Source organism: Myotis lucifugus, unplaced genomic scaffold (assembly GCF_000147115.1).
Source record: "Myotis lucifugus unplaced genomic scaffold, Myoluc2.0 scaffold_341, whole genome shotgun sequence".
NCBI lineage: Eukaryota > Metazoa > Chordata > Mammalia > Chiroptera > Vespertilionidae > Myotis > Myotis lucifugus.
The window spans coordinates 673,763-694,306 of record NW_005871389.1 but is presented as its reverse complement, the minus strand read 5'-3'; the positions used below and the strand labels follow the sequence as shown (position 1 = coordinate 694,306).

Genomic DNA, 20,544 nt, shown 5'->3' with positions numbered 1-20,544 from the left:
ACACACAGAAGGAGATCTCTGTGGCCTGGGCATGGGTAGAGATTTCTTATATACGACACCAAAAGCAGAAAAATAAAATAAAAAGAAATTGGCCCGGCTGCTGTGGCTCAGGGGTTGAGCATCAACCCAGGAACCAAGAGGTCACTGGTTCGATGCCCAGTTGGGGCACATGCCCAAGTTGAAGACTCGATCCCAAGTAGGGGGCATGCAGAAGGCAGCCGATAGATGATTCTCTCTCATCAATGCTTCTATCTTTCTCTCCCTCTCCCTTCCTCTCTCTGTAAAAATCAATAAAAACATATTTTTTTTACAAAAGAAATTGGACTTCAGAGTCAAGACAAAAAGACAAGTCACAGACCTGCGAGAAAATATGTTTGAACATATATTTAAGAAATAATTTATATCCAGAGTGTCTAAAGAACCCCTTACACTCAACCATGAGAAGACATGCAGCCACATTTAAAAAAAGATTTTTTTAGTGAAGAGAGGAAGGGGGAGGGAGAGAGAGAAAAACATCTATGTGAGAGTAGAACATGGATCAGCTGCCTCCTGCACCCCCCGCCCCACACCGCCCGCTAAAGGGATTGAGCCCAAAACCTGGGCAGGTGCCCTGACTGTGAATCAAACTTTCAGTGCGCGGGACGATGCCCAATCAATTAAGCCACACCAGCCAGGACCTGGAACCATATTTTTAAATGGGCAAGAGATTCGAACAGACATTTTTCCAGAGAAGATATATAAATAGCCAATAAGCACATGAAAACTCGTTCACCACCGTGAGTCAGGAAGGAAATGACAATTGAAGTGATGAGCCACCACTTCACATCCACCAGGACGCAATGACAGTGGTGATGATGCTGAGGACGTGTCAGTGAAGAGGGGCAGAAACCGGAACTCGCTCATGCACTTCCGGGGGGAATACAAAATGGAACAGCCACTTTGGAAAAGTCTGGCGGTTCCTGAAACTGTGAGAGAACCTTTATCGCCCATCAGGTTGATCATGTTAAAGTTTCTGACTATACTGCGGAGTTGATGCGAATGTGGGAGAATGGGAACGTCGCGGGTCCTGGAGGTGAGTGTATGTATATGCATTATGCATTCAGCCAAAAAACCAAAGTATTTATCGAGTGCTTACTACATCTCCAACACGGAGCTTGGGGGATATGAGAGGGGCCAGGGAGAACTGTAAGCAGAGAACTAAATGGCAAGGAGTCAGCAGTCACACAAACAAAGGAAGAATAAACCTTTCGGAAGGAATTACCAAGGCCTGATGCAGCCTGTTCGATACAGTGTGGAAGGGAGAATCGCGGCACCCCCGAAGACATTCCCTCCTAACCCCTGAGCCTGTGAATAGGTTCTCTTTCACAGCAAACAGGACTTTGCAGATGTAACTTACGGGTCTTGAGATGAGTTTGGTTTTTGGAGCTTTGGGGAGCTGGGAATGCTGACTTAAACAAAAACAAAAGCACACAACCACACATGGGTGCCCTGATTGGGGTTAAGAGAAAACAACAAGAATATGACCAACTGTTTCTGAGGCTGCCAAATGAAGCATAAGATGAGGACAGAGAAGGAACCCCTAGAACTGGGGCTTAATGGAACCATCCACTCGCCCCAGCTGCCCTCCGCCTTACCTTGAGAGCGTCTGGTTGAGCAAAGTAGGTGCAACCCCCGACCTTCATGGGCAACCAGATATCCATCATCAGAGCCGCAATGTGGCTGAGGGGAAGGTAGCTGACCACCACCTCCTGCTTCTCTGAGGCGCAAGCCAGCTTTAAGTCCTTTGCCACCGTCCCGGCCAACCACGTGATCTGGAACACAAGTGGGGCTTACAATCCGGGCTGCCTTGTCCTGGCTGAAGGGCCACTTCAATGCAGCTCTTTTATAAATAAATAAATAAATAAATAAATAAATAAATAAATAAATAAAATAAAGTTGATTTTAGAGAGGAAGAGCACAGAGGTGTCTCCTGTCCAGTATAAAATTCTGGAATCAACACTGTCCAACAAAGAGACCACCCATATCCCCTCCCATAATCACCTAACCTTTAGCATATTCATGTTTTTCTTTCTCCAATGCATACCTTGATGCAAAGTTTTAGTGTAGCTATCATTTTGGAATCTGTATTCCTCACGGATGTCATAAAACCCTGGTGAGCAGTTTACTTCATTAATCTTGCCACATGGCCTCTGCACTGTTCCTCCAACTCATCAGGCAGAGCCCAGCCTCAGGGCCTTTGCACTGGCAGTTCCCTCTGCCTGGACTGCTGTTCCCCCAGCTTTCCCCATGACTGACGCCTTCTCACCTGTCAAGTTTCCCACTAAATGCTGTCGACGAAGAGAGGCTGTCTCACACCACCCAAACTGGAGTCTTCAATGTCTAATTCTCTAGGCATGGTTTTATTTTATTTACAGTTTTTTTTCTTTATTGCCATCCCTACACTACCACCCCCACCCCTCTCCTTTGGCAACCATCAGCTTGTTCTCTGTATCTATGGGTTTGTTTCTGTTTTGTTTGTTCGCTTATTTTGTTTTTTAGATTCCACAGAAAAGTGAAATTATATGGTATTTGTCTTTGTCTGACTAAGCATAATACCCTCTAGGTTCATCTATGTTTTCACAAATGGCAAGATTTCATTCTTTTTTTATGGCTGAGTAACATTCCATTACATAAATAAATAAGTATACCACATCTTCTGATCCAATTTTCTATTGATGGACTCTGAGGTTGCTTCCATATCCTAGCTATCCTATCTAATAATAGACAATGGTAATTAACCGTACCTCCGACACGCTTCCCATTGGCTAATCAGAGCGATATGCAAATTAACTGCCAACCAAGATGGCGGCCGGCAGCCAGGCAGCTGAAGCGAACAGGAGGCTTGCTTGCTCCAGTGATGGAGGAAGCCAAGGTTTCCCGCCTGCCCTGCCGCTGCCCAGCTCTGAGCTGCACTCTAAGCAACTATGTTGCAATTATAGAAACTAAACAATCCCCAGAAACCTGCTTTCAGCCAGCCAGGCCTCAGAGCTGGAGTTGCAACAGTGTTTCAATTATAGAAGCTAAACAAAGCCCAGATACCTGCTTTCAGCAGCCGAGGTCTTAGAGCTGGAGCCAAGCCTCAGAGCTAAAGCCGGCTCTCAGCTCCAGTGACAGCCATAGAAGGTAAATAAATCCCAGAATAAAAAAGAAAAAAAAGAAAAAAAGGAGAGGTTGGGAGCTTCAGTCACCTGCCAGCCTGAAAACGGCCCTCAGCCCCTCACCCAGACTGGCCAGGCACCCCAGTGGGGACCCCCACCCTGAAGGGGGTGTGACCAGCTGCAAACAGCTATCATCCCCTCATCCAGGCTGGCCAGGCACCCAAGCGGGACCCCCACCCTGATCCGGGACACCCTTCAGGGCAAACCAGCTGGCCCCCACCCATGCACCAGGCCTCTATCCTATATAGTAACAGGGTAATATGCAAACTGACCCTAACAGCAGAAGGACTGGGAATGACTGGTCACTATGACACACACTGACCACCAGGGGGCAGATGCTCAATGCAGGAGCTGCCCTCCGGTGGTCAGGGCGCTCTCACATGGGAGGACCTCTGCTCAGCCACAAGCCAGGCTGATGGCTGCCAGTACAGCGGTGGTGGTGGGAGCCTCTCCTGCCTCCTCACAGCACTAAGGATGTCCGACTGCAGTTTAGGCCTGCTCCCTGCTAGCAAGTGGACATCCCCCAAGGGCTGCCGGGCTGCCAGAGGAATGTCTGATTGCCATCTTAGGCCCAATCCCCGGGGAGCGGGCCTAAGCCAGCAGGTGGACATCCCCCCAAGGGGTCCCAGACTACGAGAGGGCACAGGCTGGGCTGAGGGACACCCCCCCCCCAAGTGCACAAATTTTTGTGCACCGGGCCTCTAGTTGTAAATAATGCTGCAAGAACATAGGGGTGCGTCTGTCTTTTTAAATTAAGTGTTTTGGATTCTTTGGATAAATACCCAGAAGTGGAATTGCTGGGTCAGATTACAGTTCTATTTTTTTAAAACCTCACCTGAGGATGGGTTTATTGATTTTTTTAGAGAGAGAGGAAGGAGAGAGAGAGAGAGAAATATCCATGTGAGAGAGAAACATCAATCTGCTGCCTCCCATACAAGCCCCAACAGGGATCAAACCCACAACCTAGGTACATGCCCTGACTGGGAATCGAATCCACAACCTTTTTTGGTATATGGGACGATGCTCCAACCTACTGAACCAGCTGGCCAGGGCTGGTAGTTCTATTTTTATTTTTTGAGGAACATCTATACTATAGTCCATAGTGACTGCACCAATTTACAATCCCACAACAGTGCACGAGGGTTCCCTTTTCTTCACATCCTCGCCAACACCAGTTTGCTGATTTTTTCATGCTAGCCATTCTGATGATGATCTTTAAGATAACAATGGCTCGGACTGACATGGCTCACTGTGTGCCAGGCATTGTTCTAAGCACCTTATTTATGCGGTAAGTTAAAGGCAGCGGCAAACTCCCTGTCACCCTCCCCTTCAAAGCTGAAGTCTGTTTTCCTCTCCTTCCACAGGACTGGTCCACTGACTGGTTGGCCAACAGAATGGAGCAGAACGACACTGTAACTTCTGGTGCTGAGCAGCCATAGACTGCAGCTTCTGCCTTGGTATAAGGCAGGGGTCCTCAAACTTTTATTTTATTTTATAAAATATATTTTATTGAATTTTTACAGAGAAGAAGGGAGAGGGATAGAGAGTTAGAAACATCGATGAGAGAGACCGATCAGCTGCCTCCTGCACGCCCCCCAGTAGGGATGTGCCCGCAACCAAGGTACATGCCCTTGACTGGAATTGAACCTGGGACCCTTCAGCCCGCAGGCCGACGCTCTATCCACTGAGCCAAACCGGTTCGGCACCTCAAACTTTTTAAACCGGGGGGCCAGTTCACTGTCCCTCAGACCGTTGGAGGGCCGGACTATAGTTTAAAAAAAAACTATGAACAAATTCCTATGCACACTGCACATATCTTATTTTGAAGTAAAAAAACAAAATGGGAACAAATACAATATTTGTCTTTGCATGTGGCCTGCGGGCCGTAGTTTGAGGACCCCTGGTATAAAGGAATATTTGCTCCGAGGAGAGCCCGTCACCATGGTAAGCAGTTCAACCACCTTGAGCCACCGTGCCGTGAGGTTGCCCACGCCGCAAGAGACTGGTGAGTGAATTCCTTCCTGGACTTTTCTGCTTTTCTGAATACAGCTGAGTGGGCCCAGCTGACACTACTTGGGGCACAAGACACAGCCTGCTGGGCCCTGCCAAGTTCCACACCCAGATGTAACACACTTTTGGTGTTTTACGTCGCTAAGTTCTAGAATGGCTAATAGCTGACTGGCAGAGATTGTGGAATAATTTTATCTTCATGGCAACTCTAAGAGCAGAAACCATTTTTACCTGTGTTTTACAGATGGGAAAACTAAAGTCAAGAGGAGGTAAAGAACAGGTCACACAGCTAGCCAGTGGGAGAGCCAGGATTCAACCCCAGGCAGCCTTGCTCCAGGGTTGATACTTGTCACCCCAGTGCTAGGAAAACATTTCACCAGATATAAAGCCACAAGGAGCCAGGGTCAGGTGGGAGTTTAATCAGATGCCATTCATTCGTTCATTCCACAAAAATGGATGAGTCCTCCTATGAGGCAGAAACTAGAGACACAGACAACCCCTGCCCTCGGGAGCTGATGTTCATGATAAACAAGTGACTAGATAATACGACAGTGGAAGAAAAACAGCAGCCAGAGTAAGATGAGGGATCAATGGGATGGTTTGTTGTTTGCTATTTTAAACATGGAAATCAGGGAGGGCTTCCCTGAGGAGGTGATGTTTGAGCAGGACCAGAAGAAGGTAAAGGAGCAAGTCATGTAGCTTTCTGATGTGCAGAAGGAACAGCAAAGGCCAGTGTGTGCTGGTAACTATTAAGCTAGGTTGGAGGAAAAGCTCTTATAAGGTAGAAAAGCTTCATTTAAAAATGAAGCAATCTGCTCGGCCAGCGTGGCCCAGTGGTTGAGCATCAGCCTATGAAACAGGTCATGGTTCGATTCCCGGTGGGAGCACATGCCGGGGTTGTGGGCTCAATCCCGTGTGGGCATGCAGGAGGCAGCCGATCAATGATTGTCTCTCAACATTGATGTTTCTATCTCTCTCCCTCTTCCTTCCTCTCTGAAATCAATAAAAATCTAAAAATACATATTTTTTAAAAGCTAGCAATCTGCCCTGGCCAGTGAGCTCAGTGGTTAGAGTGTTGCCCTGCACACGGAAGAGTTGTGGGTCCAATTCACAGCCAAGAGCTTGTACCTGGGTTGCAGGTTCAATCCCAGGCTCTGGTAAGGGCGCATGTGAGAAGCAACCAATCAATGTGTCTGTCTCACATGGTTGTTTCTCTCTCTCCCTTCCTCCTCCCTTTCACTCTCTAAAAAAAAAATCAATGAAAAAAATATCCTCCAGTGATGATTAACAAATGAATCAATCAACCAATTAAAACTTGCAATCTTTCTGACTCATGGAGGGAACCACCATGGCCAGTTGGGTGCGTGTCCTGCCAGACATTTTTCTGCTTTTAAAATGTACACGGGAGCATATTGCTTGCTGCCTTTTTAGTTTTTAACCCAAAAAAAGTCACTTATGTTCTGTGTACTGTTCTGCAAATACCTTTTACATGCCAAATCCTAGCTCCACCGTGTTGCATGCTGTGTGACCTGGGCCAAGTAACCTAACCTCTCTGGGCTCCAGTTTCTCCTCTGTTAAAATAGCCTCCGCCTGATAGAATCAGTAGACTTGCTGCGAGGATTTACTAAAGCTCTTGGAACAGTGCCTGGCAGGCAGTGATCGTGCAACGGTCTTTTTTTCAAACAGTTTTATTGAGGTATAAGTGACATACAATGCACACACTTAAAGTGTACATCTGACACAAATTGACACAAGTCTACACCCGTGGGACCATCACCATCATCAAGACATGAACGTCTTCATCACCCCCCGACTTCCCACTTGTTTCTCTGTGATGCCTCCCTCTGGCCCCTCCCCAGGCAACCGCCGATCTGCTTTTAGTCCCTAAGGATAAGTTTGCATTTTCCAGGGTTTTGTGTAAATTGCAACCTTTAGCGTGTATTCCTTTTCATTTCATACCAGTCATCTAAATGATCAGTCTTGGACTCCATCCAGACATACGTAAGTGTTTCCCAAAACACACAGCCTTCCTGGAGTAACCGAAGCCTCAACCTCTGCCCCGGCCGGTGTGGCTCAGTTGGTTGAGCATCATTCCATTCCATACACCAAAAGGTCACAGGTTCAATTCCTGGTCAGGGCACATGCCCAGGCTTCAGGTTTGATCCCTAGTGGGGTGTTATGGGAGATAATCTCTCTCTCTCTCTCTTTCTCTCTCTCTCTCTCGCTCTCTCGCTCTCTCGCTCTCTCGCTCTCTCCTCTCTCTCCCTCTCCCTTCCTCTCTCTCTCTAAAAAAAACCCCACCAAAATCAATTTTTAAAAATGCCCTCAAGTCGGCTTTACTCGGAAGGACAGGACATATTCACTGCTCTTTCACGTACTTATCAAACACGGTTCTAAGCTCTTTGCAAATGTTAACTTATATCATCTTCAGAACAACCCACGAGGCAGGGATAGTATATCACATCCATTTTACAGACGAGGAAGCGAGGCTGGGAGATGCTACAGGTCTTGCCTGAGATCCCAGAGTCGGGTTTGGACCTAGGTCTGCTCCAAAGTCCTTGACCTCAATCCCTGCGCGTTGCTGCCCCCTCCTAAGTGTCCGCATGACTCTCTACACGCCACAGGTCAAGGGCTGTGTGTCAGGCCCCTAAACGCAGCCCTGTGGGTCAAGGACAAAACATCCGGAAGGCCACCGCCCCCCCGGAGTGAAGGGATTCTGGCTGCTACCAAGCTGGCCACGTGGCGGGCGGCCACTTACGTTGTCGTGGCTAAGCATCACGCCTTTGGGGTTGCCCGTGGTCCCGGAGGTGTAGATGAGCACGGCACACTGATTGGCCTTCTGGCTCGCAATGATATGGTCCAGCTGCGGGTCGGGGATGGTATTGCCAAGTTCCATGAAATCGTCCCACTGTGGGAAGAGAAGACAGGCAGAGGGTGGGGCCTTGGGGAGGCCTTTCCCTTCCCCGGTCAGATCTTGTCCTGTCAGCTTCTCCTAAAGGAGTGGTTCTCAGCCTTCCTAACGCCGCGACCCTTGAATACAGTTCCTCCTGTTGTGGTGACCCCCAACCATAAAATTATTTTCGTTGCTACTTCATAACTGTAATTTTGCTACTGTTATGAATGGTCATGTAAATATCTGATATGCAGGATGTATTTTCATTGTTACAAATGGAACATAATTAAAGCATAGTGATTAATCACAAACACAATATGTAATTATATATGTGTTTTCCGATGGTCTTAGGAGACCCCTGTAAAAGGGTCGTTCGCCCCCCAAAGGGGTCGCGAGCCACAGGTTGAGAACCGCTGTCCTAAAGCATGATTTCTGGCCGGAGGAAAGTTTAGGTAGAAGCATCAGTCCCGGTTCCTCTTATAACAGCTGTTGCTTCCGTGGAGGGGGCTACTGGGTGGAGACCCAGGACGCTGCTCTAAGCCCTACGATGCGCAGCTGTTTGCTGCCGGTTCCTGCACCCCTGGGCAGGCCCCTCAAGCTCCCTGTGCCTCAGTCTCCTCATTTGTAAGATGGGAATGATACTCGAACCCAACTTCTCGGGTTGTTCTGGGCATATACATGAGTCAATATATGTCAAATGCTCGACAGTGGAGTTCAGTATCATTGGAGCTCTGCCTTCCCAGATTCCACTCTGCATCCCACATTTCTCAGTGGCCGACTCCATCCCCAGTTCCAGAGGTCAACCCTGATTGGTTTAAGGCAAAGGGTTCCGTCTGTGTGGGCCACAGTGATTGGATCAGGTCTGGGTATGTGACCTCGAATGGTCCAACCACAGTGAAAGTCAGGGCTTTTGCTGGACGTGCTCTCCGGACAAGAATGAGTCAAAATGTAGCCCCGGGAGCTGCTGGGCCATCTTAGGACTATGGAGTCAAGAAACCAAGAGGGCAAATTGGAGCTTGGGCCACATTCAAGCCCCTGGTTCTAGCCATGCCTGAAATCCACACCCTGAGTTGTAGTTCCATGAGTCATCAAATTATCTTTTTGCTTAAGTTGTACCCTTCATGCCAAAAATGAAATAAAATTAAATTTAAAAAGGCCCTCAGTCTGGCCAGCGTGGCTCAGCGGTTGGGCATCGACCTATGAACCAGGAGGTCATGGTTCTATTCCAGTTGGGGCACATGCCCGGATTGTGGGCTCAATCCCCAGTGTGGGGTGTCCAGGAGGCAGCTGATCAGTGATTCTCTCTCATCATTGATGTTTCTCTCTCTCTCTCCCTCTCCCTTCCTCTCTTAAGTCAATAAAAGTATATATTTTTTTAAAAAGCCCCCCAAGGGCCTGCCCATTTCCCTTTGGAGCCTGGCCCTCTCTCCTGCTCACCCCCCACTTCCTTTGAGCGTCCCACACACTCCCCCTGTGAACCCCCTCCCTGTGCTCTGTGCCCTCCCACACTCACAGAATACAGGTTGCTTTTATTGCTCTCACTCATTGGCATCTTGTACTGGACGATCGCTTTTAGGTTCCCCATCTTGTTCTGTGGAATCTGAAAGAAAGTTCAGCGTGGGCCTCGCGGCAACCCAGCCCTGGGAAAAGCAGAAGCCGGATGGGTGTCCTAAGCTCCCTCCTACTGCAACCCCAGCCTCTTTCTCGCCCCCCTTTTGTTTTCTGCGAAACATCGCTCCTTGTCTTGACTGATGTTAGGCCTGGTTGTGGGTTCTTTGTGGCCAGTGTCAGTAGCTTCCAGCCATCAAAGGTGCATGAAGACAGCGGCCTCCCCCAGGCAGCCTCAGGCCGAACACTGTGCTCTGCCCGCTGGCACCTCGCAGCCAGGATTCAGTGAACATTCTTGTTGGAGTCGGGCCACAAAAGTCCTCCGTAGAGGGAGCTGGGCCCTGCACAGGTTCAGAACCCTGTAGCTCTACCAGCGCTGTAAGGGTCGGTGACCAGCCTGGGGGATGCTGTACCCTGCTCAGACAGAGCAATCCCAGGAGAGAGTCACTCCCAGCATCGTTATGTCATTAGAACGAGAGCCGCTGCACCGGTATGGATTGGAGAGAGAAGGTGACGGGAGTGCTTAGACCAGCCAGGCAAGACTTCCAGAAAGATAGGGAACAGACAACCAGAACGCCTGGAGAGGCAGCAGTCTGCGAGGTTTGAGGAAGAAAGACTTGGGGAAGGCTGGCCTGCGGGTGGGAGGGACAAGGATATGGGAGGAGGCAGGAGAGGATGGTGAGGGCCAGGTAGGCCCCCTTGGAGGCAGTGGCGAGGAGTGTGGGGTTTATCTAAAGGAGGCAGGCGGCACTGGAGAGCGGGAGGAGGATAAGTCACTAGTATTGCCCAGAATTAGAATCACCAGGGCAGCTGAGGAGGCAGGAGTTGGCTTCGAACCTTCCATACAGAGCAACCAGAACCACAACCCCACAGGCAGCACTTTCGTCAAACTATGAGAGAGAAGTAACTCGGTGTGGCTTCATGTGTGGGAGGTCAAATATACCGGAAGTAGGACAGGAAGCCATAGCAGTGAAATTGGTGCAGGGGGGCAGATGGGGAACGCGGCATTTTCTAACACAGTGGTTCTCAACCTTCTGGCCCTTTAAATACAGTTCCTCATGCTGTGACCCAACCATAAAATTGTTTTCGTTGCTACTTCATAACTGTAATGTTGCTACTGTTATGAATCGTCATGTAAATATCTGATATGCAGGATGGTCTTAGGCGACCCCTGTGAAAGGGTCATTCAACCGCCAAAGGGGTCGTGACCCACAGGTTGAGAACCGCTGTTCTAACAGGAAAAACCCAAATCATAAGCCAGTATTCATGGCAAGAATAGGAAGCACCGCCCCCCGCCCCCCCCATCACCCTTCACCCGTGACCCAGCCCCCAGCACATTCTGCTATTAGTAAGCCGGGCGTGACATGAGGACCAGGCACCACGGAAGTGCCATGCAAGAAAGCAGTTTCAACAAAGCTCAAGGCTGACCCCAGCTGGTTTGGCTCAGTGGCTAGAACGTCGGCCTGCGGACTGAAGGGTCCCTGGTTCAATTCCAGTCAAGGGCACATGCCCAGGTTGGGGACTTGACCCCCAGAAGGGGGGCGTGCAGGAGGCAGCCAATCGATGATTCTCTTTCATCATTGATGTTTCTAACACTCTCTCCCTCTCCCTTCCTCTCTGAAATTAATAAAACACACACACATATATATATATTTTTTAAAAACACACAAGACTCAAGGCTGGAGGCAGAGGTCTGTCCTTCTGAACCAGGTTAGGAATTCGGCTCGAAGGAGGCCTGCTGGCACGTGTTCTAGTTCACTGAGTCCGGCTAGGATTTCACTGAGTCAGGAAATGTGCCCTGGTTTCAGAGATATTAAAATGTGGGAAAACAAAACACATGGCCCATGATAATCCAAGAGGATGCCATCGATGGCAAGACACATCTCAGCTCCACGCCTGTTAAAAATGGGGAAACGTGCAACTCACAAGTGATGAAATACTAAAACACAGTCCCAGTGGCCCCTCGGCCGAGCCATTGATCTGGTCACATGGGCTCACCCTTCCCCTAACTCCCCTCCCCTTGGGGTCTTCCTGCCAGAAGCTGGCTCAGGAAACGGCAGTTCATTCGAATAGGAATAGGAGGTTTCCACAGTCAGTGTCTATCTTCATACAAAGATACTGCAGGAGAAAAAGAGAAACTAAAAGAGGAGCCAAATTTCACCAAGTCGCCACAAAGCAAAGGAAAATTACCACCCAACACCAACATTCCAGTGTAAAATGTAAAACGCAAGGAAGCACATGCCGCTGGGAAGGAAGAACACAGAGCAAACCTACAAGGGAAGAGAGGGCCGGAGAGAAGAGAAACAGGAGGTGGTAGGATTCAGGAAAGAAATAGAAGAGAAAGACAAACGCATTGCAGAAATGCAGACAGTTATAAGGAATGAACGTGACAAGGCTCAACATAATCACACTTCTAAAAGAAGAATAGCAGGGGACTGTACATCAAATTATGCATATACGCGTTTTTTTAAATGGAGGCTGAGTAGGAAATTAAGTTACTGAGAATTGGGAATTAACTCCCCCAATCCACCCTCATCCTCGCCCCACCTGCAAAAGCAGCGTTGCCAGTTATGCTAAAGTGGTGGAGGACTGTCCGGCCTGTGTGGCTCAGCGGTTGAGCACCGACCTATGAACCAGGAGGTCACGGTTTGATTCCCGGTCAGAGCACGTGCCCAGGTTGTGGGCTCGATCCTTGTAGGGGATGTGCAGGAGGCAGCCAATCAGTGATTCTCTCTCTTCGTCGATGTTTCTCTCTCTCTCTCTCTCTCTCTCTCTCTCTCTCTCCCTTCTCCTCTGAAATCAATAAAAATATATATATTTTTAAAGTGAACCTGTGTGTGCAGCAAACCTTACCACCCCACCTGATCATTAGCATCTACCTGGAAGCACAGACACCTGGTCAGACCACTGAGGTTCCCCCCGCCTCGGATAACTGGCAGGGAGGGCTGGGTAGAGGTTTACCGAAAGGATTTTCTGCAGCTGTAGGTCATTTTCAACCAGCAGGACATTCACTTTGGCTTGAGCAATGACGTATTGACAAGCATCTGCAGAATTGGTGGCATAAATACCAACACAGAGGCCCCTGGGAAAAGAAAACACACATGCCTGTCATGTGCGTGTGAGCCTGGGGTGGGGGAGGGTGTCCTGGGTAGTGGGGGGGGAGGGGGAGGGCCTGCAGACAAGTTCTGAGTTTGCAGCCTTGGCAAAGCTTCCCTCCCTCCACAGCTCAACAAGGACAAAAACAACAAGAGATAAGGATGATGAAAGCAGCAACTCCTGTGATGTCGTTATGAGGTAGGATCACGGAACCCCCACAACAGCCCATTTTACAGTTGAGCAAACTGAGTCAGGGCACTGCCGTCAGTGTTCAAAGTGCCGTGGCACATAATCAATGCCAGAGATGGGATTTGGACCGTCCCCCACCCTCAGGCACCGTTCCCTCCATGGGCAGCCTTTTGTTCTTGTTGTTTTGTTTTGTTTAATTCTCACCAAAGGATATTTTTCCCATTGCTTTTCAGAGAGAGTGGAAAGAAGGGAGGGAGGGAGAGAGACAGGTGAGAGAGAGAGAGAGAGGAAGAGAGGAAGAGAGAGAGAGAGACAGAGAGACAGAGAGATGTGAGAGAGAGACACATTGATCGGTTGCCTCTCACATGCACCCTGACAGGTCTGGGGATCAGATCTGCAACCCAGGTACGTGACCTTGACTGGGAATCGAACCCGAGACACTTCGGTTCATGGCCAGGATGTTCTTGCTTTTAACCATCCTGTCCTGGGTCTCATTGGCATCTCCCTGATGGCTGATGACATCAAACATCTCTGAGCTACTTATCACCTACTTCGCTTTGTAACATCTCTTGTTCAAGTCTTTCGTTCACCTAAAATCTTTTTGTCTTTTTACTACTGAGTTCTAGAAGTACCTTCTATATTCGAGATACTAATCATTTGTCCGGTAATTGGATTGTGTGTCTGTCTCGCCTGCCCACCTGGGGCTGAGGCTGAACTCCCTGTTCACATCTCGGGGAGGCCCCGAGTAGCGGCTCATCAACATTAACAATGAACAACGCATGGTCTTACCCTGCTAGGATGGTACCAACGGAAGCAATAACCCACTCAGCGGAGTTAAACCCCAGGATGCCGACTCCGTGGAACCGCTCCAGGCCCAGCTGGGGAGGTAAAAACAAACAGAAACAGGAAATGGAAACATGGAATGGTTTTGCTTCTGGTGGGATGTGCTCACTGCCTGGGGATAAGCCAGCGCTGAGGCTAAAATCTGGGTGTGAGGCTTTTTTGACGATTGGGAGCCTGCTTGGCCTCCCTCGGGTTAATACCGCATTGGTTTATTTTATGGGTTTTACTTTTGTTGTGGTAAACTATTTACAGCACGAATATACCATTTGGGCCAATTTTAAGTGGACAGCTCAGTAGCACTAAGGACACTCATGTTGTATGAGCACCCCCACCATCCCTCTCCAGAATGTTTTCATCTTCCCAAACTAGAACTCTGTGCCCACTACATACTAACTCCCCATGCCCCTCCCCCAGTCCCGGGCTCCTTCCATCTACTTCCTGTCTCTATGGACTTGACTCCTCTAGGGACCTCATATAAGTGGAATCACATAGTATTTGTCCTTCTGTGACTGGCTTATTTCACTGAGCATAATGTCCTCAAGGTTCATCCATGTTGTAGCAGATGTCAGAATTTCCTTCCTGCCCTAGCCGGTTTGGCTCAACGGCTAGAGCGATGGCCTGCGGCCTGAAGGGTCCTGGGTTCGGTTCCGGTCCAGGGCACATGCCAGGGTTGTGGGCTCGATCCCCAGTAGGGGTTGTGCAGGAGGCAGCCAATCAATGATTCTCTCTCGTCATGGATGTTTCTATCTCTCCCTCTCCCTTCCTCTCTGAAATCAATATATATATTTTCCTTCCCTTTTAAGGCTGAATAATATTCCATTGTGTGATGGACCACATTGTGTTTATCCATCATCTGTTGACAGACACTTGGTTGCTTCCCCTTTCTGGCCATTGTGAATGACGCTGCTGTGTGAGTGTGCACATATGTGTTTGAGTCTTTGCTTTGAATTCTTCTGAGTACATACCCAGAAGTGGAATTGCTGGGTCATATGGTATTTCCCTGTTTAATTTTGTTATGAATTGCCATACTGTTTTCCACAGTGGCTGCTCCATTCTACATGCCCACCAGCAATGCATGACAGTTCCAGTTTCTCCACATCCTCACACCACCTGCTATTTTCTGTTCTTTTTTAAAATAATAGACACTCTAATGGGTGTGAATTTATTTTCATTTTTCATAACAAAAGTACTCAGAGAGTGATACCCTAGAGTGGTGCTAAGTTGCACTTTTAAAGATGTAGCCTTGGTCTGGATGTGGCTGAGGATGAGCTGGAAACTTGGACTTGAAGTCACTTTGGTTTGGGGCAGCTCCAACTTTGTTGGCCCTTTAGTCCTACGAGGCCAGGCTGGCGGTTACCCTGCTCTTCGGGGAACGGGCGTTTGGAAAGCATCCGCTGGTGCTCAGAACACAGGGCCAGGTGTTTCTCTTGGTGACAAAAGGCTGTCCTCCTGGAAGCTGCCTCTACTCATGTGCACAGAAACTGACATATTTCCGATTGGGTCCCGAGGGTAGGAGAGGAGAGGGTCCTTGAGCTCCACAACTAAGAGCATAGCTAACAAAGATGGACTTTCGGGAGAGGGAAACTAACCACAGCACTATGGCCCTGGGCGGGCAGCCGAGACAAAGGCCGGCCCAAGCACAGGGTTCTTAATTGTGACATATCACAGCCTCTCAGTGAAGACACATGAGCATCGGGGAGGGGAGAGAAGAACTGGGATGTAGGTCAAAATGTGACCCAATTTCCTGTATAGCAAAACCACTAGCACAGGGGTGGGCAAACTTTTTGACTCGAGGGCCACAATGGGTTCTTAAACTGGACCGGAGGGCCGGAACAAAAGCATGGATGGAGTGTTTGTGTGAACTAATATAAATTCAAAGTAAACATCATTACATAAAAGGGTACGGTCTTTTTTTTTTTTAGTTTTATTCATTTCAAACGGGCTGGATCCGACCCGCGGGCCGTAGTTTGCCCACGACTGGGCTAGCAGATACCCTTCTACAACGGGAGACACCTAATGCATTCATTGTCTCCTTTTCTGTTTGCTGGTTTTTATATATTCACTAGAGGCCTAGTGCATGGATTCGTGCACCGGTGGGGTCCCTCGGCGTGGCCTTCGGTGATCGGGCCGCAGCAGATGGCCGGGGAGGAGCCCTGCTGGGCCACTCCAGCTCATCCCAGACCCGCTGTGCCTGCCACCGCTGCTCAAGTAGGCTCACTGCCGCTCTGCTGCAGTCTCTGATCCCGATCCCAGTCTGGATGGGGGAGGGGATCACAAGGGGAGTGTCTGCGGGAGAGGCTCGGGAGCCCGGTGTGTGGCACCCGTCGGTCAGCTGAGTGGTGCTCCCACTGTGGGAGTGCACTGACCACTAGGGGGCAGCTCCTACATTGAACATCTGCCCCCTGGTGGTCAGTGTGTGTCATAGCGACCGGTTGTTCCACCATTCGGTCAATTTGCATATTAGGCTTTTATTATATAGGATTGTCTACTGCTGCATAACACATTACCACAAACACAGCACACATTTATTATCTCAGTTCCCACAGGTCAGGAGGCTGGGGAAGTCTAACTGGGTCCTCTGCTTAGGATCTCCCAGTGCTGCAATGAAGGCCTCAGTGGGGCTGTGGCCTCCTCTGAAGCATGAATCTTCTCCTGCACTCATAGATCACAGAATTTATTTCCTGTGGTTGAATGAATGAGGGCCTGTTTTCTTGGTAACTCTCAGTTGGGGGTAGATCTCAACTCCTAGAGGCTGCCTGCCATCCACTGCCCCATGGCCCTGTCCACTACATGGCAGTTTGCTTCCTCAAGGCCGGCAGGAAAAGCTCTCCTTTAGTGCGTCACCTGATTAGGTCAGGCCCACCCTGAGCATTTGTCCTTTTGATGAACTCAAAGTCAACTGATTAGAGACCTTAATGACATCTGCTAAATATCTTCACCTTTGCCACCACAGGAGAGAAAATCCTTCATTGTCACAAGTCCTGCCCACGCTCAAGAATATGAGACTAAAAGCATGAATATACCAGAGGCTAGAACAGCTGTGGGCAAACTACGGCCTGTGGGCCGGATCCGGTCCATTTGAAATAAATAAAACTAAAAAAAAAAGACCGTACCCTTTTATGTAATGATGTTTACTTTGAATTTATATTAGTTCACACAAACACTCCACCCATGCTTTTGTTCCGGCCCTCCGGTCCAGTTTAAGAACCCATTGTGGCCCTCGAGTCAAAAAGTTTGCCCACCCCTGGGCTAGAATCTCAGGGTTGTCTTAGAGTTCTGTCTCACATGCCTATTAAACTGGCCAAGATGAACATTTTTGATATGATGTTGGCAAGAATGTAGACAAGCAGATTCTTTCATACATTTGAGTGGGCATACAGAGGCACCTCTGAATAAGATTTCATTGTACAAAAGAAGTTCACTGCGGCACCATATATGGCTGGAAACAACTTAAATGCCCACCGGTAGGAGGAGGGTTAAGTCAATACTGTTACAAACATAACTGCAGTTGTTGAAAAGAATGTGGTAATGGTGGCTGCCTGCATATGGAAGGGGCCAAGAACTGGAAGGCCTGGCCAGTGTGGCTCAGTGGTTGAGCATTGACTATGAACCAGGAAGTCACAGTTCGATTCCTGGTCAGGGCACATTGTGCGAGTTTCAGGCCCTCCAGTGTGTGGCATGCAGGAGGCAGCTGATCACTGATTTTTTTCTCATCATTGATGTTTCTATCTCTCTCCCTTCATCTCTGAAATCAATAAAAATATATTTAAAGGAAAAAGAATTGGAGGGAAAATTTTCACCAGTTACCCTTCATATCTTGTGGTGCCTTGTGCATTTTGTACCATATGTATGTATATGTATTTTCTATTCTCAATGAATGATTGAATAAGTAATATGGAAGAAGGAAGGAAGGAAGGAAGGAAGGAAGGGACTCATTCACCTTGAGCAAGGCTTTCGCAGCCTTCCGACAAGCCTCGAAGTAGTGGTTGTAAGTCAGTACTTCCCATTTCCCACAGTTCTTTGATGCGAGGGCTGAATAAGTCCCAAATCGGTTGACTGACTCCCGAAAATATTCTGGGATGGTTACGGGGGGCTCATGGCCTGGCCCATGTTTTGACATCCTCAAAACGACTTCTCCATCTGGACGAGTGGTCCACAGTCCAGGACTAGGTGGCTTTGTTTCTAAAAAAAAACACACAATGCACATACCTTAATTTAAAAATACTTTATTCCTGCCCTGGCCAGTGTGGCTCACTGGTTAGTGTGTCAGCCCTCAGACCGAAGGGTCGCAGGTTCAATTCCCAATCAAGGGCATGTGGCTCGGTTGTAGGCTCCATTCCCGGACCAGTTGGGGCACATGAGGGAGACAACCAATAGATGTGTCTCTCTCACATCAATGTTTCTCCACGCCCCCCCCGCATCCCCTTCACTCGCTCTAAAAAATTCAATGGGAAAAATATCCTCCATTGAAGATTTTTAAAATATTAAAAATACTTTATTCCCCCCCAAAAAATGCTAACCCTCATCTAAGTTTGTTTGGAAAATGGCGCTGATAGGTTTGCTCAAAGCAAACCTTTGATTTGTAAAAAAAATGCAGTATAAAACGAGGTGTGTCTGTGCTGTAGACTGGGTGGCTGAAACCACAGAAACTTACTTACTTTCTGCCAGTTCTGGAGACGAAAAGTCCCAGATCAAGGTGTTGGCCAGGTGGTCTCTCCCGAGGCCGACCCTCTGGTGACTTGCTGGCAATCTTTGGAGTTCCTTGGCTTATGGAAGCATCACCTGGTCTCTGCCTTTATCTTCACATGGTGTTCTCCCTGTGTGTGAGCCTGTGCCCCATTCCCCTTTTATAAGGACACCAGCCATATTGGATGAAGACCCATCCCATCTGCAATGACCCTATTTACAGATTACGTCACATTCCGGAGTACTGGGTAGCTGAATTTGGGGGGATGTCTTCGCCCATTTGGGCTGCTATAACAAATACCATAAGCTGGATCATTTAGGAACAGCAGGTAGGTCTTTCTCACAGTGCTGGAGGCTGAGAAGTCCAAGATCAAATCTCCAACAGACCCGGAGTCCCGGCCTCTGGTTCAGAGATGCTGTCTCCCGTGGCGTCCTCGCAGGGTGGAAGGGGCGAGGGAGCTCCCGGGGCCTCTGTTATTAGAGCACTAATCCCATTCAGAAGGGCTCCACCCTCATGACCTAAACACCTCTCAAAGGCCCCCCCCCCACACTCCTAATACCATCACATTGTGGGGGCATAGGTTTCAACGTATTAATGGGGGGAAACAAACATTCAGACCATAGCAGGGGAACACAATTCAGCCCATAACCACCGACATCAAAGGAAGGCTAGTTCATAGAGCCCCCGCCAGCACCCCTCCCTCAAGGAGAAGCAGCAGTGGGAGTCTCACCAGCTTACAACAAAATCACCCAGTGGAGCCCGGGGGAGGGGGGTGCGGGGGGCAGTGAGGAGACTATCACCTGGGAAATGGAAGTCAGCTCATCAGCCTCCCTTGCCCCCGCCGTTCCAGTGGCCAGAATGAAACCTGGGGGTGGGGAGAAGCTTTAAATTGGACAAAAATGTAGGGGGTGTCGCCTGGATAGGGTGGGGATATTTTAATGACTGTAGTGGGTTGAAAAGTGTTCCCTCCAAGTTCATGTACAGAATTTCCGAATGTGACCTTGTTTGGAAATAGGGTCTTTGCAGGTGAAATCAGTTGAGGATCTCAAGATGAGACCATCCTGGACTGAGGGAGGGCCCTAAGCCCAATGGCTGGTGTCCTTATAAGAAGAGGAGAGGACATAGACATGCCCAGAGTAGAAAGCCACATGAAGACAGAGGAACGACGAGGGTGCAGGCCAAGGAACACAGGCAGCCACGGGCAGCCACGGGCAGCATGGAGGAGATTCTTGGTCACGGCCTCCAGGACTTGGTTTTGGACTTCTGGCCTCTAGCACCGGGGGGCAGTATGATCCTGTGGTTTCAGCCACGCCATCTGGGTGCTTTGCTTTGGCAGTCCCCGGAATAATGCAGGGACCACAATGAGATTCTGAAGATGATTCGTTTTGAGAACGACTGAAAGTTATCGTCTCGCCAAAACGTTATCATGTGGAGAGGGCAGCTGTGAGTGAAAGCAGGAAGGTGCTTTATTATCGCATGGTGCTCCCTGCGGTAAAATGGTTACAACATCATAACAAATCATCATTACTACATCTGCACTATCTATAACAATAAAAGCATAATGTGCTAATTAGACCGGACAGCCGAACGACCTTCTGGACGTCGTTCTAGACATCCTTCTGGCTTGCTGCGGCAGCAGGGGCCTAGGCAGAAGCAGTTAGGGGCAATCAGGCAGGCAGGCAAGTGGTTAGAGGTGATCAGGCAGGTAGATGAGCGGTTAGGGACAATTAGGCAAGCAGGCAGAGTGGTTAGGAGCGATCAGGCAGGCAGGCAGGCGAGCAGTTAGGAGCCAGCAGCCCTGGATTGTGAGAGGGTGCAGGTCAGGCAGAGGGTAACCCCCTCCCCCGTGCACGAATTTTGTGCACTGGGCCTCTAGTGTGTATATATATATATAATATTACATCCACACTACATGTATTACTTCTGTGCAACATATATTACATTTGCACTCTATATTCTACATCTGCACTATATTATTACATATGCACTTTATATCACATCTGCCCTATATATATCACTGC

The 20,544-nt window shown here is 48.8% G+C and overlaps 1 protein-coding gene across 1 annotated transcript in view; it reads right to left on the bottom strand.

Moving 5' to 3' along the window:
• ACSBG2 (acyl-CoA synthetase bubblegum family member 2) overlaps positions 1 to 20,544 on the bottom strand; it is a 34,009-nt gene that overhangs the window by 8,275 nt on the left and 5,190 nt on the right. Inside the window, 6 exon segments of the mRNA XM_006101106.2 lie at positions 1,635 to 1,811; positions 7,966 to 8,115; positions 9,614 to 9,700; positions 12,670 to 12,790; positions 13,783 to 13,871; positions 17,777 to 18,002. Coding sequence (XP_006101168.2) covers positions 1,635 to 1,811; positions 7,966 to 8,115; positions 9,614 to 9,700; positions 12,670 to 12,790; positions 13,783 to 13,871; positions 17,777 to 18,002 — 850 coding nt within the window.